This window comes from Sabethes cyaneus, chromosome 3 (assembly GCF_943734655.1).
Source record: "Sabethes cyaneus chromosome 3, idSabCyanKW18_F2, whole genome shotgun sequence".
NCBI lineage: Eukaryota > Metazoa > Arthropoda > Insecta > Diptera > Culicidae > Sabethes > Sabethes cyaneus.
The window spans coordinates 133,035,000-133,062,663 of NC_071355.1; the positions used below are offsets into that span (position 1 = coordinate 133,035,000).

At 35.8% G+C, this 27,664-nt stretch overlaps 1 protein-coding gene across 1 annotated transcript in view; it reads right to left on the reverse strand.

Moving 5' to 3' along the window:
* Positions 1-1,953: 1,953 nt before the first annotated feature.
* Positions 1,954-27,664, reverse strand: part of LOC128741476 (cartilage oligomeric matrix protein) — a 204,958-nt gene continuing 179,247 nt past the window's right edge. The window contains exons 15-18 of the mRNA XM_053837321.1: positions 11,330-11,564; positions 11,041-11,269; positions 10,476-10,984; positions 1,954-2,030 (exon numbers count right to left, since the gene is read on the reverse strand). Coding sequence (XP_053693296.1) covers positions 1,954-2,030; positions 10,476-10,984; positions 11,041-11,269; positions 11,330-11,564 — 1,050 coding nt within the window. The remainder of the gene's footprint in view (positions 2,031-10,475; positions 10,985-11,040; positions 11,270-11,329; positions 11,565-27,664) is intronic.

Consider the following 27,664-nt stretch of genomic DNA (forward strand, 5'->3'; position numbering starts at 1 on the left):
GATAATGCATTGAATAATTATGACATTTTGCTCATATTAAGTTTATTGAAGAGTATACGTCAGTTAAACAACGATTTGTAATTTTATAACAATATGGCGTAGAAAAACGTACACGTGTACTACAAAATGCGACAGCGTGAGTAACCAAAGGTTAATAAAAATTGATGAAAATTATTCAAGAAAACTCTGTTGATGTGAATCAAATAGAATGGCATTACAGGAAATAATGCATAGTTCAAAAACCTATAAACTAGACCTTTACTAGGCAATATATGTGTTAAAGAATAAGATTTCCTTTTACAGCTTACTTTTATTTGCACTTACTCAGATTAATAACAACTTACTTATCCTTACTCAGCAATTTCATGAAAAAAGGATCTATCAAAATTCAAAAGAGTTCCTATTTTGTTCAAATTTTGTAAACTTATTCAATTTGAATGTAAACCAACGCACTACGCAACGTTAACCAATAGATGAATTATGTTCTGAAGACGTGTCGACTTTTATCTCAAATAGCAAGTAAGAACGTATAACAAAGGCTCCTTTCACCACTAGGTAGATTAAATCGGTTTTTTTAAATGCATCCAAAAAAGTACAGTGTCTCTACAAAAGTTGTAGAACACAGTAAAATAAGCAACTGTGCTGTACATAGTAACTATCTATCTCTCACTGGTTGCGAAATGTAACGATTTTTTTTTAAAATGAGATATCGAAAAGCGGCTACGTCACAATTTAGAAAATTAATTTTTACACGTCAAAAAAAAATACCGCCAAATCGGTCCTCTAGATACTGAGATACACGCACCGCCGCTGAAAATCTCCAAGTACTCGATATTGCAAAACTAGATCATTGGTAGTCGTAGACATCATCGGCCACATCTAAACACGTCCGGGAACGTTCCGGATCGGAGATCAATTTCTAGATTGAACTTTACTAAAATAAAACTTGTGACAAGTACTCAAAATTGCAAAAGTAGTGCATTTGTCGTCATATAAAGTGTCCAGGATTACATTAGCCACAGCCGAACACGTTCTAGGAACGTTCCGAATACCAGTTTCTAACTTAAACCAAACTCCAGAATGCGACCCCGCTATTATCTCAAAATAACAAATTACAAATAAAAGGAAAACATTTTTGGATTGCTTTGAAATATTGTACAAATTTATCAGTATATTATATAGACATGCGTATGTATTGATGATAACTACCATAGTGTTATCAAAAAGTTGAATTATGTTCCGAATACGTGTCGAATTCTAACTCAAATCTCAAAGGTTCCTTTCACCAATAGGTGGATTAAATCGGGGTTTTAACTAAATAATAACTTCGCTGAATATAGTATAGTTCTATTTATGCTAGTTCAAGAGTTGTAGAAAAGTTTAAAGTCAAAATACCCCAATTTTGACCCCGAATTACTCGACTATGCGCAGACGGTGGTAAATTAAACAAAGTTGTTTAGAAACAAAATGATAAAGTTACTAAATTCAGAAGGTTTCAATGGAATCCCGCAATATATGACCAACTAGCAGTAGAAATTAAAACAGTTGGGCTCCTTCACACATGAGTTTCACATTTCCTTACCGATAGTTTCACCCCCCCCCCCCCCCCCCGGGTGTCTTCCATACTCTTTTTAGACTGAAATAAAATTTGGCCACCAAAGGGTTAATATTCGAAATTTTATCTCAAAACCCTGCCTAAAGTAGATCTACGCTCGCCCTTCAATCGTGACTGGAATAACAAATGTGTATGATCGTTTTTCTCAATAATGGTAAAATGGATTATAATACATCATAGATTAGTGTTCTCTATATTTAGTTAAAATAATTGTTATCCGAAATTTCTTTTTATGAACAAAACATATTTAAACTGGTAATTCAACTCCTGCTGTAATTTCTAACTTGTTATCGGAAATATTGACATGTCTTGAAAAAGGAAAGCTTACACCGCTATCGTCACGCTTTGTTATCAACTTGTACTTCTTTCTGCAAACGTGGAGGCAGTTCTCGATATATTGCTTCCGGCACATTATCTGAAAAGAAATAAAGCAAATTAAAATTTGTTGTACTACTGGCATCTTCGCTAAATAATGTCTTAATCGGTTCCTTCAAGTGTTAAATAAAGCTTTCTTTGAATTTCTGAATTTCTGCACTGGTACATGCTTAAAATTGTCAGTTGGTAGATAAAATTGAATATCAACTTGCTCCCAATTGACAGTGCACAGTGGTCCAGCAGCGAAAATTAAGTGGAAAGTTTTTTGTGGTTCAAAATAGCTCCCCACAATGTTCAGCAAAGTTGTACAACTCTAATAGACAATTAATGCGAAATCAACGACTAAGTTCCAGTTTGGCTTGTGAACACATAATCCATAATAACTTTTTATAAGAAAGAGATAGAAGGATAACTTCTTCGACAAAGTTGTAGCTAAAGATTATATAAGTAACTTTGCCAAAGACATAGTAGGCGTATTTCTAGGCGTTTCTAACTTACATGGTGTTTTATAAAAAGACCTCTCAAAAATCACTTTTTCGCTGATTTCTGCTAATGCAATGGTTTTATTGCATCATAATGTCTTGCAAAGTTGGTTATCTTATCAAAAGACATATTTTTGTAGAACATTGTATGTTGAAAACTCATACGTATAACGAGTTCTAACGTTTTTCCTGCGTTTTTTTAGTCTTTTTAGGAATAGAATATCTCAAAAAGGGGCAAACGAAAAAAATCAAACTTGGCCGTTTCTGAAAGCTTGGAGTTTTATCTCAAACATATGTGAAAATAAAAAACTGGTTTTTTCTCTAACTCGAGTAATTTCAGTTTAATTATTTCATGTTTGACCATTTTCTACTATGCAGTATTTTCTAATATCTTCTTGAACATGTAAATAGTAAAAAAGAAATTTGTCGTACCATGACACAATTTCTTCTGATTGCCACGTAAAATAGTCTTCGAACACCGGATAAGTTTAGAGATCTAGTTTTTTGACCTTGTGCTAGTTTTCGAACCACTGCTGAAATATTCATCAAATAAGTTTTTATAACGGTAGTTTTTACAATTGTTTATTGTCAAGATATATGGACTTCGCCCGTCATCCAATCCATACATATAAATATAAATTATAATACCAAATACAAAATAATATAAAATGCAGTGGTATTAGTGTACATGTAATTGACCTCTCAGAAATAGTCAGAAAGTTTTTTCTTAATAGTATCAGACGACATGTTTAAGTTTAGTATGTTTCTAAAATTGTTCATTAGCTGCATACAGCGGCAGGCTGGTTCATTGCGCGCGTAGTTAGTTCGACGGTGGTTTAGAGTGAAGGGCCTTGGTCTCCACAGAACTACTGTACTCTGGTTAACAGTTATCCTGGATTTCAAATAATCACTGTCGTATCGTCCTCTCTGCAAATGGAGCTCAGCACCAGCAGTTTTTGATAAATATCTATCTTACAATTTTAATTATTTTACAAATAGTCATGGAAATCTTCATTTGGATATATGCACATGAAATTAAATTTTATATTGATATTTCTGATTCTAGTCTAAAGTAATCTTTTAAATTGCTTTAGTGTCAGAAAGCTGAGAAGTCTTCAAAGTTGATGTCTTATACGTATTCAGGAACAGGAACATGACTATGATCGTAGTAAAAAAGGAGGAACATTTTCAAGCAAATCCTATTAGAGTCCTGGAGTTTTTTGTCAAAAGATTTGAGGGTACCGTTACTGTTATTTTAAATTAGTATCTAAAATGTTCGTGAAAGTAATTCGATAGTTTAGGAGATTATTTCCCATTCAATTCCATATTAGCTATATAATGTTAGTACACGGCGCAGATATTATTAAGGCCACGGCACAACTCATAGGGTTATGAAGCGAAGAGGTACAGGAAATGCGAAATAAATGTATTTGTAAGTTCAGGGAATTTCACGTCAGAAAATTTAACCGGATTGCCAATTTGGAGGATGTGTTCAAACGCCTCCTGCTGTCGTCCGATCCAGTCATTGCAATACAAAATCGTTCTTATTGTACACGTACTCTGGAGCTTCCACCAAGCGCAAACCAATTATTAATATAATAAATTATTATATTGCTAACAATAATAAAATATTTCGAAAACAAAACATTTATTGAATCTCTCAAATAAATGACTACGCTTTTTTTTCCAAATCAACGATATACTGATATAAGGTGGTTGAAGTTCGAAAAGGATCTATAGGTTTTTTTTCTTTTACCTCTTTGCCTGTTTTGATATACTTACCTGCTATTAAAAAATGGCATAAAACTAAAATAACAGTTAACAATATTACGTATGAAATAACCAATATTTGTTGCTTTTTTATTGAAAATTAATTTTAAAACATTATTGATGGTAGATTGAGCATATTTGCAAAATAATGAAAATTGAAAGATAGATATTTATCAAAAACAGCTGGTGCTGATAGAAAACTGATGTCATATCTGGAGTTCGAAGACTATTTTACGTGACAATCAGAAGAAATTGTGTCAAGATACGACAAATTTCTTTTTTACTATTGACATGTTGACTTTAATCGTCTTCAAGAAGATATTGGAAAATACTGCATAGTAGAAAATGGTCAAACATGAAATAATTAAATTGAAATTACTCGAGTTAGAGAAAAAACCAGTTTTTTATTTTCACATATGCTTGAGATAAAACTCCAAGCTTTCAGAAACGGCCAAGTTTGATTTTTTTCGTTTGCCCCTTTTTGAGATATTCTATTCCAAAAAAGACTAAAAAAACACAGGAAAAACGTTAGAACTCGTTATACGTATGAGTTTTAAACATACAATGTTCTACAAAAATATGTCTTTTGATAAGATAACCAACTTTGTAAAACATTATGATACAATAAAACCACTGCATTTGAAGAAATCAGCGAAAAAGTGATTTTTGAGAGGTCTTGTTGTAAAACACCCTGTAAGTTAGAAACGCCTAAAAATACGCCTACTATGTCTTTGGCAAAGTTACTTATATAATCTTTAGCTACAACTTTGTCGAAGAAATTATCCTTCTATCTCTTTCTTATAAAAAGTTATTATGGATTATGTGTTTACAAGCCAAACTGGAACTTAGTCGTTGATTTCGCATTAATTGTCTTTTAGAGTTGGACAACTTTGCTGAACATTGTAGGGAGCTATTATAAAACGCTTAGCCGCAAAAGTAAGTTTCCACTTAACTTTCGTTTCTGGACCACTGTGCAGTGGTTTGAATGCTCGGAATCGTGAACTTTTTTAATAACTCTTTTCAGTGTTTTTTTTTCAATATGGCGTCTTCGGAAGAATTTCTGTACATCAATAGACGCAACAACTGGTGGTTCCAGATGTAGTATTAGTTCGGAAGTCAAGCACAGGTGGCACCGCAAAATTTAACTTTCCTATTTGATGATATAGAGCTATAGTATGTTCAAGAAAGTTGTAAATAATCTTATTATGAAGCTTTTTGCCGAAAACATTATTCCTCCAAGTATCACAGTTTTTGAGATATTAAGCGTCTTTTATGACGGTCCCCAAAAAACCGTTTTTTAATAAGGTACCCAGGGGCAAGTGGGAATACGGGGTAAGTGGGAACGACGCTCATAACTCTCTTCAATCTCATTTTCTCTAACTGAACCTTTCTAGAAATGGAAGATACAACTCCAACGCATACATTAAAATTATAGTTTAATTATAATTAGCTTCCAAAACTCCAAAATTCAATTTTTAATTTGGGCGTCATTTTCAATTTGCGTTGCAAGTTGGACGCACCTTTCTATAAATGATAGTATGGTCGCAGGTTTTCATAAATGTACATGTTTTTCTGACAGTAGGTAAACATAATGAATATATTAACAAGTTACACCTGAAAACTAGTTGTATAATTTGACAAACGGCATTACATATATGGGTCGAAATAAGGGCGGCACTTCAAAGCACCCGGGGCAAATGGGACCTAATATAAATAAAGAGTTTCAGAACAAAACTTCCAATCTTAATACAATTTTTAGATGTACTATCGAACATTCTCAGTTCATAATATTTATATCGGTAAAGTTTTAAAATAAAACCGAAAAGGACTAAACCAAGAGGACCCAAATTGAAAGTCCATTAACATGGCTTATGAGGGAGCAAACTGTTACATTCTGAAGATTCATAAATGATGTTAGTTGACTCTGGGAAGGCAGAGTAGTATAATCAATATATATGGAATGCCAGAATATATAGTTTGTATATATATATATATATATATATATATATATATATATAAATGAATATGAATATATATATATATATATATATATATATATATATATATATATATATATATATATATATATATATATATATATAAATGAATATGAATATATAAAAACACAGTGGAGAACGCACTGATGACAGCACCAACCAGCGCACAGATAAATAACAATGAGCAACTTTGACAATGAAGTCCCGATTCACAGACTTGATACAGATTGTTAGCATTTTGTTTACCACAATGAGTCCTATAGAAAAACAGCGACACTGGCATTCTATATATATACATATTGATACTACTGGCAGAGTAGATATAATTAAGCAAATCTTCAACAGGATGTCCAACAATAATGCGTTATGGTTGTTATAACGTAACTATTTCTTATGATAGTTTCACTAGTAACTCTATCGTATTGGGCATGGTAGAACAAACAGATCATAATCGTATTTTTAAGCTATTAAAGAATGGTTAAACATAAATTACGTCTCGCAAGAATTGGATACAACTACATGTTCAACTACATAGCGTTACAATACTGCATTACTGCGTAATTGCGTACGAATTGTGTTTCATATTAATTATAAAGTCGCCCGTTATGCTTTGGTAGTGACCTGTTTTTGTTGCAGCATTTTTGGATGAACCATTAGTGGAAACATTGTCTTTGGTTGCTTTTTTCAATGCCTACACGTTCCTGTTTAATAACATGCACAGTTTTCTGTTATATTAAGCTTTTTAATCAAATTTGAATATAAGTCTCACTTGCCCCATTTACCGGGGCAAGTGGGACCTATCGCCAGGATTTTGAAAAATTCTCTTCACAGATTCATTTTATGTAAATCGATAGTCCTTCTTTGCAATTAAACCTTCGAAGTGATAGCACTGAAGAGTTTCTGTGTCGCTAGAATTTTAAAATTATCGCAGGTGTTAATAACAGTGTCGAATAAATTCTAACTATGCAATTTTTAGGTCCCACTTGCCCCGGGGTACCTTATAGCTTAAAAACTACGGTATACGGAAAAATCATAGGGGTTGTGTACAAGACACGACCGCATATATAGGTGACGCAGGACTACGTAAGTGTCTTTGTAGTGAAGTAGCATATATTCATGTTTGTAATCATTCGAATCTTCATGTATACATGCTATATGCAACATATAAACATGCTACATGCGTTGTATGTAACATTTATCAAAGTAGTAACATTACATACGTTCACATCAGCTTGCTATTCTGAAGATAGATAAAGAAAACATTTACAATATATTTAAAGGGTATTATGCGTTCGACGGCTTTTGATTACAAAAATATATTTTTTTCTATATTTTGCACTTTCCGAGCTCCACGAGGTGAGATTGTGCGGAACTATAACGATCGGTTCGGAGTGTGAAATTCACATACACAACAAAAATGCGTTAGTGTACATCAATACACTTGCATTGTTTAATAGGAAACACAATATTTTGACAATTTAGATTGCATTATCTTTTAAAGAGCAAACAGTGTCGTAAGTCTGCTAAATGATTAAATTTTACTTTTACTTTTCCTCTAGAAATTTTAGATCCTATGGATAAACTCTTTAACATGAGACAAATATGCTTCACCTTACATATAAAGTCGGTTTTAAAGGTTAGACTGATTGGGTGTCCTTTGGCCGCAGTATCTCGAACGAAGTAAATAATTAACTTTGTTGAATGATCAAATAGATAAGTCTTCTGAGATTTTACGCCCCTTAATTTCCCCTTTCTAAAGCCTGGAGACGCTACTACATATTAAGTAGCTGTCTATAAACCACGTACTTATTATTGGTTGTTGTAGACCCCCCGAGTAGTTTTCGTGCATACATTTCATTATAATTTGTAAGGTGCGTTGTTTTTGTTCGTCCCCAAGATTCTAATAGCCCACGTGGTTCATGGTCGGCCCCATACGTACTAGTTTATATTGTTCTACATGTGTATTGTTCATAGATACGCTACTGTTTATTTGTTAGGTATTTAGCTTAACTTTATGGTTTTGGCACAATGTCACCCCCTAGAAGGGGTGAGATTGTGCCAAAGTTCATGTAATTTTAATATTATCAATGTTCATTGTAACTGAATTATCTCTCTGGCAGTTGTTAACTAAACATTGAAGTATATAGGGGAAATGTGTATAATGTGCCCTCCCCCCCCCCCCCTAAGAATAAATGGATATATCTCCGTTATACTTCCCCAAATTAACGTTACAACTACGTGTATTCGTTGGTATTTAAGCTGACAACCAATTGCAATTGTTTATTTCATTTAGTATTGTGGAATAAACATGCTAGGAATTATTTAATAAAAGCACCTAAATGTTGTGTTTCTCGTCTGAGCGGGGTAAAATGCCCCACCTGCGGTATAATATGCCCAATGTGGTAATTTGAGTATTTCTACCAGTGACAGGCCAACCCTATTTTGTAGAAAGTAAAACTATTTCCTTTGTTTTGCAAAATATCGTTATTTTATGTAAAATAAACCTAGTTTCGGCCTTCTGATGCACTTTTTCTTTTCTGCAAGGGGCACATTATACTGCAGCTGTGGTGTTTTGTATCGGATAGTTGAATTACCTAGAATTTGGACGTTGGTAATAAATTATTCCCACCACGGTTGATCTACAATACTAATTGTATTAAATAATGTCAATTGGCTTCAACTAAGATCTGTTTACCTATGTTTATAGCCACATTTGCAAGCGGGGCAAATTGCACCACCGTAAGTGGGGCATATTGGCCTGCTTTTACTTATTTGAAAAAATATTAAATGCTAAAGCAAATCAAGCGTTTCATACCGTTATTTTTGGCAGGGATGTCTTTTTGAAGGTCACTTTACGCAATCGAATCGCAACAACCGGTTATTTACAGATTTTGACAAGAAAATAGCTTATGGAAATGACGCCAAAAGTTACATCGGAAGCTGCTCAAAAACAAATTTATTTTTGTTTTGTTTTTACAGCATGTGACAACTGTCAGACTTGCATAGTAGGCTAGTTCCATCAAATACTATGGTTTCTGGGTGGTTTTGAATTTTGATTTCGCTTGTTTAGCGAAAAACGAAGGGGGGGGGCACATTGGCCAGGGGGGGCACGTTATACACAATTCCCCTATTGAAAAGCTTTGAATCAACGTAATCGCTAAATTGTGTGTATAACTAGTTTTTATGTCTCAGCGCGTGTGTTAATGTGAAGCGAGCGGTCATACTCAATCGATGCTCTAACCCAAGGTGAGTTAAAATAGGTGATCTAGTTTTCACAGTTTGTAAAACAGAAGTGCGCGGAACGATTGGTTAGCAACCATCGACGTTGTTTATACATTCAATAGTTTCCGCTTTGAAAATTTCGGTGATCGTCAAGGGTAACCCAGCGGGGGTGAAAAACAAATTTGAACATCAGAAAACCTCTCTTGACTAACCTTACTCTAACCCACGGGCAGCTTCATAAAGATGCCGCCTTTGATTATTAAGTGTAACGTGTCGTTGAAGCACGCGCGTTCGTCCGCTCGTTTGCATTAACGTGCGCGCTTTGATATAAAAATTCATAGCTTCTACAGTTTTCGTTTCTCCATTTCCAAATTATGCATGCTTCTTCGGGAAAGAAAAAAATCGAGAAAAAAAGTTCCAACTTTGAAAAAATTGCAATTGTTTATAAAAATGCACTATTTAAAGCCTAGTATCGACCTGAAAAGAAATGTGTAAAAAGATAGGCCAAGAAATGCTAAAGAAAAGATTTTCCGTTTGCGATTTCTTTACCAGTATGCACCTCACAAGAAATATTGTTTTACTTTCAGAAGGTGCAGTTTTACATGCTAGTGAATTGAGACGTCAGTTTTCCGTACGGAATAATATACCAGGATTTTTTCTTGAACTGTTTTCTTTTCAGCTGGATACTAGGCTTAACTATTGAAAAAGAATCGAGAGGAGGTATGGTATACCAATTTTGAAAGCTTGTGGAATAGTGAACACATCTGGTAGAGTCATTTTTTGATATTACAAACTATGTTTATAATCAGTATTTAAAAAATAGTGATTTTTTTTCGGATTACAATACTTTAAAAAATCATATCTTGCGAATTCCAACAGTAACATCGAAATAAAAAAATACGTGTCGATTTTTTTGGACAAAGAACGTAAAAAAAATATTCCGAAGAGAAAAAAAAATTTTGACTGTAAATTTCCCGTGGAATGACCCATACATATTTGTATAACTCAACTTACCATTACATCTGTATACCAAATCTGACCAAATTATCATCTCCTGGGAAAAACAAAATACTCCAAGACGTCCACCTTTAAGCGTGGTGTCATAAATGTTTCCGGAATCAGCGACCATTTTCTCACCGTCAAATACTCGAAGTCGAATTAATCCAATTTTTGGGCGATGCAGCAATAACCAACGGTACGCAGTACGTTCTTTCCAGCCGACGTTCCTTGGATCTTTCCATAACAACTTAACTTGGTCCTTCGTATCTCCCGTGTGCCATAAGCTGTTACGGAGCATTTGTCCTGGTCCTGTATTACTGTCAATCAGCTTTAATTGAATACCAGGTTCAGCTGATGCTCGAAATGGTGTTGCTTGCCAGTAGGTTTGAATATTTTTTTTCCACATTACAGCATAAAACTTGTGGTTATCTTGGTAGCTGAATATGAATCCAACGTAATCGTCATCAATTTCTGTGTCAATGAAAAAAGTTCCTTCGAAATCTACGCCTCCAAAAGCATCATAGCTAAAATATTACTAAAAATGTACATTTCAATCATAACACAATTTAGGTTTATTTACCCTACAGCTAAACCTGGGTCACTGTTTTGGGTTTGAACAATTTCCGCGCCTTTATTGTAAATAACCCAATTTGGGTCGATTTGTGAATCACCTTCTGGATCCAATACAACTGTTTGATAAGTTCTAAAGTCCGTTGAAAATATTTTCGAATTATTGGGACAATTATCCAGATAATTTGGAATCAAATCCAAATCGAAATCTTCTTCACAAATGTCACCGACGCCATCATCTGGAAATTACAAATGAAAAGTGCTTTATGAAGTTTTTATTTGTACAAAATCTATCTTACTATTTGCATCAATTTGATCCGGATTATGAACAATTGGGCAATTATCATCACCATTGAGGATGCCATCGTTGTCTGCATCAGAATCACACAGATCACCTCTACCATCTCCATCTGTATCCAATTGATCAGAGTTCGCTAGTTTAGGGCAGTTGTCTTGACTATCCTGAATTCCGTCTCGGTCTCTATCAATGTCACTATCGCAAGCGTCTCCGATTAGGTCATTATCAGAGTCCATCTATAAATAAATATTGAATGTCAATTCCTACAATCAAACATGCAATCGAGATTTGATGAAAACGATCATATGATCGATATAATCTATACCTATAAAAAAGGATTTCTGTCTGTCTGTCCGTATGTTCCTTATAGAATCGAAAACTACTGAACCAATCGGCGTGAAAATTTGCATGTAGAGGTTTTTGGGGCCAGGAAAGGTTTTAATGATGGTTAGAGAACCCTCCCCCCACTAAGAGGGGGGGGGGGCTCCCATGCAAATGAAACACAAATTTCTGCATAACTGGAGAACTACCCAAGCAACCAAAAGTTCGAATTTCACTTAAGGAATAAACTTGAAAGTTCATATTTGGTTTAAATTTAGTTCCGCAGAACTTTCTTGCTGAACAACCAGACACTGCATTTGTAAACCGAACTTCATTCTCATTAAAGTACCGTTAATATCTGTAGCAACTTGAAAGTCCAACATGCAGCTTCAAAGTTCAACATACAACTTGAAAGTAACTTAGAGTTCGGATAATGGTGTCTAAGGAAGGTTAACAAGCTTGATGTCTATGGAGGTATAGCTTGCAAAGCTGGCAGCTTTACTTGTAATTAACCGAACTTCAAAGTTGCTTTGAGTTCGCTGCATAGAGCGCTAAGAAGCTTCTGAAGAAACTTTGACAAAAGTTTATAAAACAGCACTTGTAGTTCTATTTTTATACTTTTCCAGTTTCTACCTCCGCCTCCTCCTAACTTTTGTAAAGTCGGTTCATGCGATTAAGATAGACCATTTAAAAAAAAAGCCTAACTAACACCGACCGCTACTGGATTTAAACCCGAGCGTTCCTCGTTGCATGCCTATCCTGATGCATTGCGCCATCTCTGACGCCGCTAGTGACATGAATTTTGCCGATGAGTTGTTCTTAAGTGTAAGTTCGTTTCGGGGCTGTGATAAATGAGAAATTAGCACATCGAGTAAAAACGATGCAAATCGCATATTCCAGCAACGGAGCAGCGGTATGCGTCTAAGTTACCGAAAAGAAGTACTCGAGTTCAAATCCCCGAGGTTTTTATGTTGGTGGTGTGTGGTAAGTAAGAATAAATTAATATTTATAAAAAAACAGTCGATTATTAACCGAAATTAAATACCTTAGTTAATGAGAAATGTCATGAATCTGCAAAACAGGAAGAAGTGGGAAAATATTCCCACAATCTTTTTTATTTTGAAAATTATTGGAGTTTCTTTTTGGGCTGAACAGTGTTCTATATAGCGACTTAAGTGAACTTTTTGCGAACTTTCTAGTTCTATTAGAAGTTACTTTGTATTCCCTTCGAAGTTTAAACATCAAATACGAACTTGAAAGTACGGTTAATTACTTAAAAATGAAGTTGAATAGAGTTCTATTCATGATCATTTCGTTGGCTGATTAAGCCAAAAATCTCCTTTTATCGGAACTTTTGGTTACTTGGGTAATCAAGCAAATAGAACAACATTTGGCATGTGGGTGTTTTCGGTGACAAGAATTTATTCTATGGTAAATTGAGACCCCTCCCCTCTTTATAAGGGGAATTATAACTCTTTTTTTCTATGATGAATTAGAACCTCTCCCCACTTTAGGAGGGGGGGGGGGCTCCTATACAAATGAAATACAAGTTTCCTCATAACTCGAGAACTAATCAAGCATATAGAACCAAATTTGGCATGTGGAGGTTTTTGGAGGCAAAAATATTTTCTATGGTGAATTACGACCCCTCCCCACTTTGAGAGGGGGGGGGGGAGCTTCTACACAAATGAAAAACAAATTTCCTCATAACTCGAGAACTAAACAAGCAAATGGAACCAAATTTGACATGTAAGTGGTTTCGGAGGCAAGTTTTTTTCTATGGTGAATTGAGACCCCTCTCCTCTTTAGAAAGCGAGTTATGACCCATCTCCCCTTTAAGAGGGTGGGCTTCCATACAAATGAAATGCAAATTTCCTCTTATCTCGGGAACTAATCAAGCAAATGGAACCAAATTTAGCATGTGGGAGTTTTAGATGACAGAATTTTTTTCTATGGTGTATTACGATCCCTTCCACTTTTAAGAGGCGGGGCTCCCATACAAATGAAATACAAATTTCCTTATAATTTGAGTACTAATCAAGCCAATGGAACCAAATTTAGCATGTAGGAGATTTTTGAGTCTTGAATTTATTTTATGATAGTTAGAGACCTCTCACCCCTGTGGTAGGGGGATATGGACTCTCATACAAATAAAACAGAAATTTTTGCGAAACTCAAAAACTAATCGAACTCGAGAAATTCGAGACTCTTCCATAAAACATTAATCAATAACAAGACCACAAAAACTATCTATACACTCAAGTCTTTTTTTACACGGTTTGTTTTTTTGATTACTCAAGAACGGTGCAATTTAGGGACCATTTAGAAAATACGTGATTGAGTGTAGTAACACTAGATCATTCAGGACGAGACGGCCGCGAGTGTTGCCGGCGACCCGCCGTCGGAAGCGCCGCCCACTGTGGGGAGGCAACTCCTCGCAGAAATCACGACTGTCTAGGTTTATTTATTTTCCTAGGTCTACCTGGGTTTCCTGGAACGAGCGACAGCGAGTAAGGAGAGGATCGCGAAATGGTACTTTTCCCAAAAAAGTTTTCTGTGAAATGGTACATTGCGCTTAAGGTTTTTCGCAAAACGCTATTCGGCGTAATGTTATACAATCATGGCGAATATTACTATCCGCTTTCTGGCTATGCAATGAGGGGACAGGGGAGTTGTTTTCTACTTTACTGTGAGGAAAACTAGCAAATTTGTATATTAAACTACCCATTCCAGGTAACTAATAAGCCTTAACGTAAGCAGCAAATCAGTGTATCTGGCAGTTTATACTGCACGTTATTGTATGTTAGCTTTTTGACTGCATAGGTGTTGTAAATTGGCATCCAAAATTGTATTCAAACTCTTCGTGTCGGTAATTAGCTGTAAATTAGCATTGCCAGCACTATAAGAAGGTTATCAGTAAAGTAGCTGTATATTTTGCCAAAATAGCATTTAAGTAGCATTTAAGGCGACTTAAATGCTTATTGGCCTATATTTGAATAGCATTGGTGATGCTTATTGGATACCTGGGATGCTTTCATAGTTACGTAACAGCCAAAATGAATCATCTAAGGTTGAACTCCTCAGAAACTTGCAAAACTCAGATTGTGACAAAGATCATCCGAGATTCATGATTTATGCACAACACAGGTTAATTTGTGGCAATACGAAGTTTGTCGGGTCAGCTAGTCTTATATAAAAATTGTCTCATATTTAGTTGTTTTATATCGAGGTTGTTTTATGTTGGGGTAGTCTTATATAGAAGTAGGGGTATTAGGGGCATAATGAGCAGCCTAATTTGTTGGCTGATTTAAGCACCCAAAATGACTGAATTTGTAATCATTGTCATTGCAAAACATACATTCACTAACGATAATTATAGGCATACGGTTGACAAATTGAAATATAATTGATTTGATGACGAAAATTGCAATTTAAACTTATGCTTCAAAAACTAAAAATCGGTCAGTGTGTGGGGCAAAATGAGCACCCCCTGGGGCATAATGAGCACCCTTATAAACACATGCTTGAAGGGTGTATATAAGTACAACAACCACACACATACACATACACACACACACACACACACTCACACACACACATGCATATACACATACATACACACCCATACATACACAAACATAAAACGTTTCAAAACGTCGAAAAAACTATTGACCGTAAGCCGCTTGAAGCCAATTGAGCCGCGGAGGTTGCCTCTGCATACAAAGCAACACAAAGCATGTTTCGGATGACGCTAAGGCTAGCTGTATTTTAGTGTTGAAGACATATGCATTTCCGTTTCCCTCTGCCAGCTGGTATACGAGGATTCTGATTTCACGGGTAGTAATACCGTAGCATCAAACCTCCATTTACAAAATATGGACCACCAGTTCTTGTTCTGCAGCGGGAGTGAAAACAGAGAGTTTTGAAGGAATCAATTTGGTCCACCTCTTGCCCCGAGATTGCCCTTTCGTATGGCCTCACATACCGAGCTAATGCCTGCCGCAGAATGCCGTGGAACTAGGCGACTTATTTTGTGGATATTCCGTCTCGCCTTATAGTTGTCAAGGTCGCTTGCAAGGCCTTTTTTGACCAATTATGTCTTCTGGATTCTCTTGGCATATTCATACCATCACTGTAAACAAGCATAGACGCGATAAACAAAGAAACTGACAGGTTAGTTAATGCGACACAATGCTCGTTTCACCCCACCTAAGGGTGCCCATTTCGCCCCCAGTCAAGTAGTTAAAGTAAAAATGGGGTTTTCCACTAATTATAGTATAAAAGCAAAACTTCAATGAAGGTGAAATTTGAGATACAATGCATACATTATGTTGCAGTGTGCACTTGATAAATTAAGATATTTAAATGATCGTAAAAGCTTATTTGGTAGTGCACCAAAATTATAATTTTTTCAACGTCTGAGAACCTAGTTAAGTTTTTTAATATAACTCCGTGTTTTAAAAGTAGAGATCACTCATTTTTTGATAAATTGATACTGTAGTACCTACAGCAGTGTTTCGCATGCCATATGATGTTACAAAATGCGTACTTTCGTAGAAAAGAGGGGTGCCCATTTCGCCCCGTGTGCTCATTATGCCCCTAATCCCCCTATCCCTGTAAGTTGTTTTTGATTTGAGTGAGTACGAGTAAAAGTATTAAAAGTATTAAGTAATAGTAATCGTAAAACGACTAGTATAAGGTACCCCGGGGCAAGTGGGAATACAGGGTAAGTGGGAACGACGGTCATAACTCTCTTCAATCTCATTTTCTCCAACTGAACCTTTCTAGAAATGGAAGATACAATTCCAACGCATACGTTAAAATTATAGTTTAATTATAATTGGCTTTCGAACCTCCAAAATTCAACTTTTAATTTGGGCGTTATTTTCAATTTGCGTTGCTAAATAAATGATACTTTGGTCGCAGGTTTTCGTAAATGTACATGTTTTTCTGACAGTAGGTAAACATAATAAAGATATTAACAAGTTACACCTGAAAACTAGTTGTATAATTTGACAAACGGCATTACATATTTGGATCGAAATAAGGGCGGCACTTCAAAGCACCCGGGGCAAGTGGACCTAATATAAATAAAGAGTTTCAGAACAAAACTTCCTATCTTAATACAATTTTTAGATGTACTATCGAACATTCTCAGTTCCAAATATTTATATCGGTAAAGTTTTAAAATAACACCGAAAAGGACTAAACCAAGAGGACCCAAAATGAAAGTCCATTGACATGGCTTATGAGGGAGCAAACTGTTACATTCTGAAGATTCATAAACGATGTTGATTGACTCTGGGAAGGCAGAGTAGATATAATTAAGCAAATCTGCAACAGGATGTCCAACAATAATGCGTTATGGTTGTTATAACGTACCTATTTCTTATGATAGTTTCACTAGTAACTCTATCGTATTGGGCATGGTAGAACAGACCATAATCGTATTTTTAAGCTATTAAAGAATGGTTAAGCATAAATTACGTCTCGCAAGAATTGGATACAACTACATGTTCAACTCCATAGCGTTACAATACTGCATTACTGCGTAATTGCGCACGAATTGTGTTTCATGTTAATTACACAGGTCTGCAAAAATAAAAAAAAATTCAGATGCATGAGATATTTTAGGTGAATCATATGTTTTTTGGGGTGCCGAATCCAAAACTGACTTCCGTTTTTCTCCATCACGTACAGATTTTTTGCAAATTATGCTTCTTATATGGAAAAGTCACAAATTAGATGGAAAACTTATTATCACAGATTCGTATTAAAAAACCTAAATAAAATCTTTTTCTGTTATTTCAGTAAATTTTTACTTAATAAATACAGGAAAAGTACTACTGGACTGTAATTTTTATATTTACTCTTTTTTTGCCCTTCAACACTGGGTTAATGTACTCAGGTACGCTCACTTATGCAAATTCAACTGCTGTGCCACACAGAAGCAAAATCTGTAAAAGATATGTAAGAAGCATTTATAGAGCTGAATATAATCTACAATTTTGTTGAATAGAGTAGTGCATTATTTTTTCCATTTATGAAAAAAGACGGCCTTTAAGCCTTGTTTTATAAATAGAACGTTTGTTTGAGCAAAGGATAAAGTTGCAATAATATTACCACGTAAATACAAAAGTAATGGAGTACTCAATTCAGAAAGATTGTAGATTGCATTCAATTCTACAAATGTTTCATACATGATTTTATCAAATTTGCTTCTATAAGGCAGTACAGTCATCTGAGCGCAGGTGGATGTATTTGAGAGCACCAAATTTGCTTTAAAATAATACTCTCCATAGTTTCTCCATCGTGTATGATTTTCTTCCAAAACATGGAAGGGTTTACATTAATAAATACAATTCTGATGTAAAAATCAATTTTTAATATAATTTACATTTGGGATATTTCTGCTGCTTTATGTCTAAAACCAACTTTTAAGATTTTTCAACAAGTATTACATGAAAACGTGACGTGATGGACAATTTTTATTATTTTTTCTGAATTCAGGGGACAAAAATCTATAAGAATCAGTTGAAAAATCCTATGCAGTTTTTTTGATGCAGACCTGTGTTATAAAGACGCCCTTTGGTAGTGCTTTGTGCTTTGGTAGTGACCATTAGTGGAAACATTGTCTTTGGTTGCTTTTTCAATGCCTACACGTTCCTGTTTATTAATATGCACAGTTTTCTGTTATATTAAGCTTTTTAATCAAATTTGAATAGAGTAGGGCGAGGCATAAGTGCGATGTTTGAAGTTGTCATCAATTTTCGTGAGATATAAAGAAGGACAACAACATAATATATTTTATAGTGATGCAGTAACGCAATGTCTTCACATTCAACTATAAATCATGTGCGGTAATAGTGTTTTACAAAATAAATTCTTCTTTCTTCTGATCAAGTACAGATTCGCACTTTTACCCCAGTAGCGGGGCAAAAGTGCGAATACCGCGGGGCAAAAGTTCGAAGTTAGAATCCATGAAATTAGCCCAGCAGTAGCTAACAAAACCATATTATCTTCAATCTGCGTTATGTTTCGGTAAGGAACAGTCTCAATTTGTACCTTTGTGCTGGTGTATTGCAGCCTCTGTTAGTTCGAAACTTTTCCAAACGTTTGTTTTTTGTTCCATCAGTGGAAACACATTGTTTTTCTTCGGCCAACATCTGTAGAGCACACAGTTTTCTGCAGATCTTTCATTTCTAGTATCTGTAATATAGTGCCTAAAGCTGTATATAATTAGTTATACATTTTTGCCTCGTCCATGAATCGCACTTTTGCCCCGTCCGTGAATCGAACTTTACCCCGCTAGGCGCTTGACGGGGTTAGATTAAATTAAATTTATTTTAATTTAAATTTTCACCGTATTTTCGTGACAGATATGTGAGTGATGTAAAAAGCTGCTACAAATTTTCAACAAGTAATATCCTCCTGTTGATATCGTATTTGCCGTATAACGAAAAATTACATCAAAACCGCCCCAAAATAACATTTGCACGTAACTCAGCAACTAAGCTTTGTAAGCAACCAAAGTTTACGTCAGATTCAAGCTGTCAAAGTAGTTACCCGTCCATGCCAATGTCGAAAATTTACTCGGAATCTGCACCGATAAATCATTGAATCGCACTTTTACCCGCATCGCACTTTTACCTCATTTACCGGGGCTAGCAGCGGGTTAGCATCTTCGGGTTCTATGAAATGAAGCATCTATGAAGATCACATTGAGTAAATGAATTCCTCCGAAATTTTTCTCGACTAAAGTTTTTGTACCTAAACTTTTCCATTAAACTTTAGCTAACATCGGTGACAGGAAAATGTGGATGTAGCTCGAAGATCAATCGAGGTCATATCGTTAGGTGTGAAATTCTCTAATGGTGAAAAGCTGGGTAAAACCTCTTCCTTGTAAAAGTGCATTTCAACATTTTAAAATCTCGTGTATTGAAAGCAAGAAACGCAAATTCAATGGTCATTGAAGACAGCGAATTTCGTAACAACAAGAATACGGGAAACAGCAGCTACTGCTCTAGAAGAAGATATTTGTAAAAGCACAGATGGAAGTGAGTAAGTTGGACGAGAAAATTTCAATAATTTAATAATTTTTCTCACTTCTTCGTTGATTGAAAAATAATTTAAATATGAATGAGCGAAACTCATTTTGAGATAAAATTATATCGCAATATGAAACCTAAAATTTCATTAAACACCTATAAAAGTCAAGAAATTTACTTTTTGGTACCGAGTTGCCAGTCTGCTTTACAATTACTTTCAGATTTTTTGCATTTAGTTCATCGTCTGGCTTTCTCCATACAAAACGACAACCATCTGAGCCAAAGATGTAAAATTTGTACTCATCTATTAAATTTGAGTCTAAATTTAACATGTTTGGTTTGTATAGAGAAAGCCAAACAATGAACTGAGCAATTTAGTCATCATTGATGGCATAGTGGATCAGACATTTTGATATTTTAAAGAAAAATTTGAAGTCAAGTGCCAACAAAATGGGATTTAGGCAAAGGTTCAAGTTTTACTAAGATTTAAATTAGGAAGTACTTTTTCGCCGGAAGCAGGGGTGCGTATTTAACCTATTTCCTCCCAGCGTTGCGAAAACGCAACGCACTTTCATTCGATTCTAGAGAAGGCCCGGTTCAAGATATCAACTTGGATCCTGAGAAACAAAGAAAGATTGGAAAAAAATCTAATCGACCTGTTTTTGCTCAAAGGTCAGATGTTACATGTAACATAATTACAGCTGTGACAAAACAACAGGTTTTGCTATTTTTCAGACAGTTAAGGAAAAATGCTCATAAAACTCGATTTTACCTCTATTAACCCATTATGACCCAGCGTATGATATATCATACCTCGTCTTCAAAACCTGTTTACTGCTGAATTTCAATAGTTAGCATTATTAATATATCACTACAAGAGAGATAAGACATCAATCTGATGTGTGTGTGATATAATTTGTCAGTTTTTGTCATTTCATCTGTATTTTCAACAGTGCAAAGTTGTGACAAATGGCGGAAAAAAAGTTGAAAAAATGGCGAAAAAATTTTTGTCTCCAAAACGCATGAAATAGTCTACATTTAGTAACGAAACAATACCTGACATGTAAATTAGTATTTATATGTAAAGTCTATCACAAAATTCGGTATGAAATCTGTAAAAAACTTTGTAATTTGTTTGTTTGAAACTGAGCCTATAAAATATTTAACCTTCGATATTTTTGCGTTTCCCGACACATTCGAGCCATAATATAATAGATTACAGAGTTTCACTTCATTTGGTCCAAATTTAGGTATACCCGGGTCATAATGGGTTAACGCTTGAGCTATCAATCAGTGTTAGTAAGAATCGGTTGCTTGCCAAAAAAACTTTGTTTCATAATTTTGATTATTTTTGTAATTTTAAGATAGGTTTGAAGCTTTGCATTGCGAAAATGCAACGCTAGGAAGTAACGATATTCAAAATTTGCAACGGGAACGTTTGTTTTCGTTCGTTCGCTGCGGTGTTTTATTTGTTGCTTTTTAGTAAACAAATGAATGTAAATCTTATCTTTCGCTTATTTAAAATATCCCGGAAACATTATAAAAGTTTACATAACATAGAATTCGCAGCTTCAAACACTGATGGCAGATGGAGAAGCCGTTGTGATAAGAGCGTAATAAAATTGTTAAAGTATCTTTGCCTCCGGAATATCTGAAGGAATTGAGTGATGGAAACGCCAGTTTCATGGATCCAAATTTACAATCTTTTCGGAACGTGTTGGTAGGTATTTAATCATCTGCGATGACATGCATTGTCTAGTGCAAAGATGGTCTCCAATCGAAATGTTTCGATATCTATCATAAAACATAACATGTAATACTCTAAGTCGTTCATTTAATCTTTATTAATACTCAAAATCACCATAAAAATCTCAAATTTGATTCAACGGTAAAAAAGTATGAAGCATTTATATGCATAACTAGCTGACTCGACAAACTTCGTATTGCCACAAATTAACCTGTGTTGTACATAAATCATGAATCTCGGATGATCTTTGTCACAATCTCGAGTTTTGCAAGCCCCCCAGTGGGTGGCGCTTCCGACGGCGGGTCACCGGCAACACTCGCGACCGGCTCGTCCTGAATGATCTAGTGTTACTATAGATAGTTTTTGTGGTCTTGTAATTGATTAATGTTTTATGGAAGAGTCTCGAATTTCTCGAGTTGGATTAGTTTTTGAGTTTCGCAAAAATTTCTGTTTTATTTGTATGAGAGTCCATATCCCCCTACCACAGGGGTGAGAGGTCTCTAACTATCATAAAATAAATTCAACACTCAAAAATCTCCTACATGCTAAATTTGGTTTCATTTGCTCGATTAGTTCTAAAGTTATGAGAAAATTTGTATTTCGTTTGTATGGGAGCCCCCCCCTCCTAAAAAGGTAAGAAGTCCTAATTCATTATGGAAAAAATGGTTGCCTCCAAAAACACCCACATGCTAAATATGGTTCCATTTGCTTGATTAGTTCTCGAATTATGAGGAAATTTGTATTTCATTTGTGTAGAAGCCCCCCCTCTTGAAGTGTGGAGAAAATATTTTTGCCTCCAAAAACCTCCACATGCCAAATTTGGTTCTATTTGCTTGATTAGTTCTCGAGTTATGGGGAAATTTGTATTTCATTTGTATGGGAGCACCCCCTCCTAATGTGAGAAGAGGTCCTAATTCATCACAGAAAAAAATCTTGCTTCCAAAAACACCTACACGCCAAATTTGGTTCTATTTGCTTGATTAGTTCTCGAGTTATGAGGAAATTTGTATTTCATTTGTATAGGACCCCCCTCCTAAAGTGGGGAGGGGTCCTAATTCATCATTGAAAAAAAATTGTCTCCAAAAACACACACATGCCAAATTTTGTTCTATTTGCTTGATTAGTTCTCGAGTTAGGAGGAAATTTGTATTTCATTTGTACAGGAGCCCCCCCTCTTAAAGTGGGGAGGGGTCCTAATTCACCGTAGAAAATTTTCTTGCCCTCGAAAACCTTCACATGCCAAATTTGGTTCCATTTGCTTGATTAGTTCTCGAGTTATGAGGAAATTTGTATGGAAGCCCCCCCTCTTAAAGGGGAGAGGAGTTATAATTCCCATTATAAAGAGGGAGGGGTCTCAATTTACCATAGAATAAATTCTAGTCACCGAAAACACCCACATGCCAAATTTGGTTCTATTTGCTTGATTAGTTCTCGAGTTATGAGGAAATTTGTATTTCATTTGTATAGGAGCCCCCCCTCTTAAAGTGGGGAGAGGTTCTTATTCATCATAGAAAAAATTCTTGCCTCCAAAAACACCTACATGCCAAATTTGGTTCCATTTGCTGGATTAGTTCTCGAGTTATGAGGAAATTTGTATTTCGTTTGTGTTGGAGCCCCCCCCCCTCCTAAAGTGGGGAGGGGTCCCAGTTCATCATAGAAAAAAATTTTGTCTCCAAAAACACACACATGCCAAATTTGGTTCCATTTGCTTGATTAGTTCTCGAGTTATGAGGAAATTTGTATGGAAGCCCCTCCTCTTAAAGGGGAGAGGAGTTATAATTCCCCTTATAAAGAGGGGAGGGGTCTCAAATTACCTTTGAATAAATTTTTGTCACCGAAAACACCCACATGCCAAATTTGGTTCTATTTACTTGATTAGTTCTCGAGTTATGCAGAAATTTGTGTTTCATTTGTATGGGAGCCCCCCCTCTTAGTGGGGGAGGGGTCTCTAACCATCACTAAAACTTTTCCTGGCCCCAAAAACCTCTACATGCAAATTTTCACGCCGATTGGTTCAGTAGTTTTCGATTCTATAAGGAACATACGGACAGACAGACAGACAGACAGACACACAGAAATCCTTCTTTATAGGTATAGATAATGAAGGTATGCAAAAACGGTATACCCTTAACGCCCAGCGTTGCGTTTTCGCAACGTTGCGTTACGGGACACAGGGTCAAAATTAAAAATACATGTCAGCGGCTTTTTCTTAGTTGACCTAAAAGAGAATTTTCTTGAAAGTTTCAACTTTCTATCCCTGCTGGAAAAAGTGTGGGGCTTAATGGTTTAAACGAATATAAGCGAAGTCGTGTCGCGTTTACTCTGTACGGGGCCTAACAGCCGGCTGCGAAGTCTGTCGATAAAGAAGGGTAATGTCTAATGACGGCTTAAGCCCAAGGCTTTTTTAACGTTTGATCAACGTTCAACTTGATATTTTTGATACAATAAATGCAATGTATCCATTCTAACTGCATTAAATAGTTCAGAGAAACTTTGTTTAACGATATATTTGATTCACTTTAAAAATAATAAAAATAATAAAAATAAAAGGTGTGGTCAAAATATATAACGATCTGCCATCTGCTCAACAACAATTTAAACCTCTAACGGGTAAGACCGTCTGTAGACGGCCTTCGCTTTTAAAGCTCCAGAGCCACATACGAAATTTGTCTTGAATTGAAAATATGAAAAATATGTTCAAAACAGATTTCCTGACCTTTTGATATTGATATCACAACATTCTGACCTTGCGTTCAAAAGTTATCATCTTTCAAAAACGAAAATTCCGAAAAATTCCGAAAAAAATTATGGTGCGAATATTCCCTTTTTTGCTTTTGAAGAAAAAGAACATCTAGAACAAAATGTTCGACCTCAAATTTTTGACGTAGGACTACGTCTTACGGCAAGTTTTGAGATAGGGTGTCATTCCAAAAAATCGAAAAATGCGAGCGTCACGAAAAATGAAAGGTTTTGAGCGCTAATAGCTCAGCGGTTTTCCGATCGACTTTCAATATTCTTACTCCAATCGATCGGAAAATCTTCTAAGAATTGACTCAAATGAAGAAAAGTATGGATTCTTGATGTTGAACTATTGAAAAATTGAAAATAATGAACCTATGTTTTACCAGAATTCTCGCTTCGTGATTGGTTGGAAGATTCTATACGATGATCTAAACCTATACCAATTTGATATCTGTGCTTGGAAAGTAAGCCAAAACAAGTGACAAAGCTTCCTTATTTCAACAAGATTTCTTAACACCGCGGTTCAGCCTAGACCATTTTGATGTCCTTGCTTGGGAAGTACGCCAGAGAGAGCGACAAAGCCCCCTCGTGCCAACAGATTTCTTACAAACGCGATTAAACCTAGTCCAATTTGATGTCTGTGTTAGGGAAGTGTGCCAGAAAAAATGACACAAGTTCGTTGTCGCAATAGATCGCAAATTATTAACTGCGAGACGATTAAACCTAGGCGATTTTGAAATCTGTGTTGGAAAAATGTGCTACAGCTGTAGTATTTTGTTGCAATATGACTCTGTATGAATACGCATGCTTACCGTTTCATTAGAAGTGTAGTGAAAAGATGTGCTGTTGATAAAATAGGATTGAATTTGTAAAATCCCTTCAACGTGGGAAACCATGGATAATAAAAACAATCTTTAATTTCAGTAAGGTAGCAGGAAAGCAATAGTTTGTGTTCTTGATTTTGTTAAATTGTTTTCAAATGCACAATCTTTTGAGAATTGAACGTATGCAATGTTACTACTTTGATAAATGTTACATACAACGCATGTAGCATGTATATATGTTACATATAGCATGTATACATGAAGAATCGAATGATTACAAGCATGAATACATGCTACTATCACTATACAAAGAGACTTACGTAGTCCTGCGTCACCTATATATGCGGTCGTGTCTTGTACACAACCCCTCTGATTTTTTATATGAGTAATTTACATGCTTTATTTCAATTTTGTGATATATTTGAACTGAAAAAATATTTGGGTAGAGCGTTAGGCATGAAAAACGAAAAAGAGAAATTGGACTTTTTCATTCCTAGCGGTACTCCAGATAAAGATTTTTCCATGAAAATCAACACTTGAGCTTGTTTTGAGTGTTCTTTCATGATAAAGTAGTCATTTGCTTGATCGCATCGGTTTTACGATGTTGCCCGTTAGAGGGTTAACAGTTTATTGTTTTGGAACGTGATAAAGGGAAACTATCGTTTATTCGATTTGCAACTAATCTCCACTAATATTCTTTTTGCTAAACATAAGTTTCATTGATATTTTAAACAAAAAAGCTCAGCCGAAACATTATGGAGGAGAAAATCCAGAAATATCTTCGCGATATTAGAAATAATGTCCCTGTAAGTACGTTTGTTGTTTTTGTTATGCAAATTGAGGATTTTTTATTCTTTATTTGTAATAATGCAAAAAATGTACAAAATATATTAAAAATGCCTCAAAAAACGGGCTGGCCAATATGTATCTCAAGTGGCCAAAATATACACAGCATGGCCAAAATATATTTTTGAAGTAGGACTACTTCTTTGATTTCTATATTGGGGTGCACTCTAGAAAAACGAAAAGGGAACATGTAACGAAAAGTGGTTATGGTTTGCACGCTTATAACTCAGTCATCCGTCAACAGATTCTAGAGATATTGGTATCAATCGATTGGAAATTTTTCAAAAAATCCATAACAATACAATAGATTCCATGTTTCCCAAAAAGACGTTTAATAATTGAGAAAATATTAGACGGATATTCATTTTTTCATTATTTTCATGTTTTTGCCTTCCCACGCCAATGCTTCCCTAGCACAGATGACAGAAATATATACGAGATGAGCTATGGGTTAAGCTGACCTTTGACTGTATTTAATTTACGCTCTATAGAATCCGCTCGAAAATTGTTGAACTTTAGCGGTTGCTGCTTGCTCGGAATAAGGCATCAAAGACATTCAAATTCACCAAGCAAGACGCCAACAAACCGAAGAAGCCACCGACTCGTCCGCCAGCGAACGATATGGTTTTTGCTGCTATCAATACCCAGTAAAATCAATGGATCCTCGCTGCAAGCCGTTAGAAGTAAATCGCCGCTAGCCGCAATTGTGACGTTCCAAGGTTGGACACGTTTGTGAAAAAGGTTTTGAAATTAGCTGTCGAAAAGCTGGTCCAAACAAAAAGAACTGGCGCTTCCGATTTGTACAAGGTTGATAAAACGGACGAAAACAATATCTTTGCTAACTGCTGCAAAGGCGGCTCCGACTAAAGCTGTACTACTGGAGTAAATATGCGGGTGCCCCCGAACAAAAATCTACTAAGCCAATGAAAACCGTAGCAAAGGCACCGAAAGCCCCAGTGAAAGGAAGTCGTTCCAGCGGAGAAGGTGCCCGAAAAAACTGTTGCCTAGATGTAAATTTCCTTGATTTGCATTACTAATATCTGGTAGAAAACAATCAGTTCTTTTAAGAACTACTGAATAAAAGTATACGAAGCAGTTAAATTGATTTTTCTCACATTTTAAAGTGATGTTGGCAGTTTAGTATGAGCCCGTCAGAAATTACATGTATTAAGACAAACCTTCCGAAGAATACTTCTGAACAAAATTGTTCATATACCTACACAGGCAAAATAATACGAATTGTTATATAGTAACAGAAGCCTGACCAGATACATTTACTATAGGCCTGTATACTTTGGTACCTTCCGAGACGGCGCGCTTGGCAAACTCACCCGGCACAACCACACACAACTGTGAGTGCACGTCTGCCATGCCCGTTGCCGTGCCATCCCTGTCGGCATTAAATGAAAAAAAATAGCGTTGCTCTCCTAGTGGCGTGGCTTCTTCTTCTTTTTCCTATTGCGCTTTGCGGCCTTTCCACTGGTTTTCGGTGGCATGAAGACGATGCTTCATATTAGGTTGCTCTGCAGAGACTGGTAGCTCTAGGTAGAGTACGGTTTCGTGGTACCGCCTTTCTTTCGTGTCTATGATTCTCTGCCCTACGTTGATCCGCCTTTGTTACAACTTGCTGCCGTTTGCTCTGGTATATAATCAGAAGTAAGCCGGCGAACGGCATCATTTTCGCATTGGCATTGGTACGGTTGGCACCAGACAGAGAGTTGCGATTATATCTCCCTCACTGGACTCGGCAAACTGGTAAAACGCAGCGCAGCGGCAGCCGATCATTGTTTGGTGTAGAGTGCGCCGAG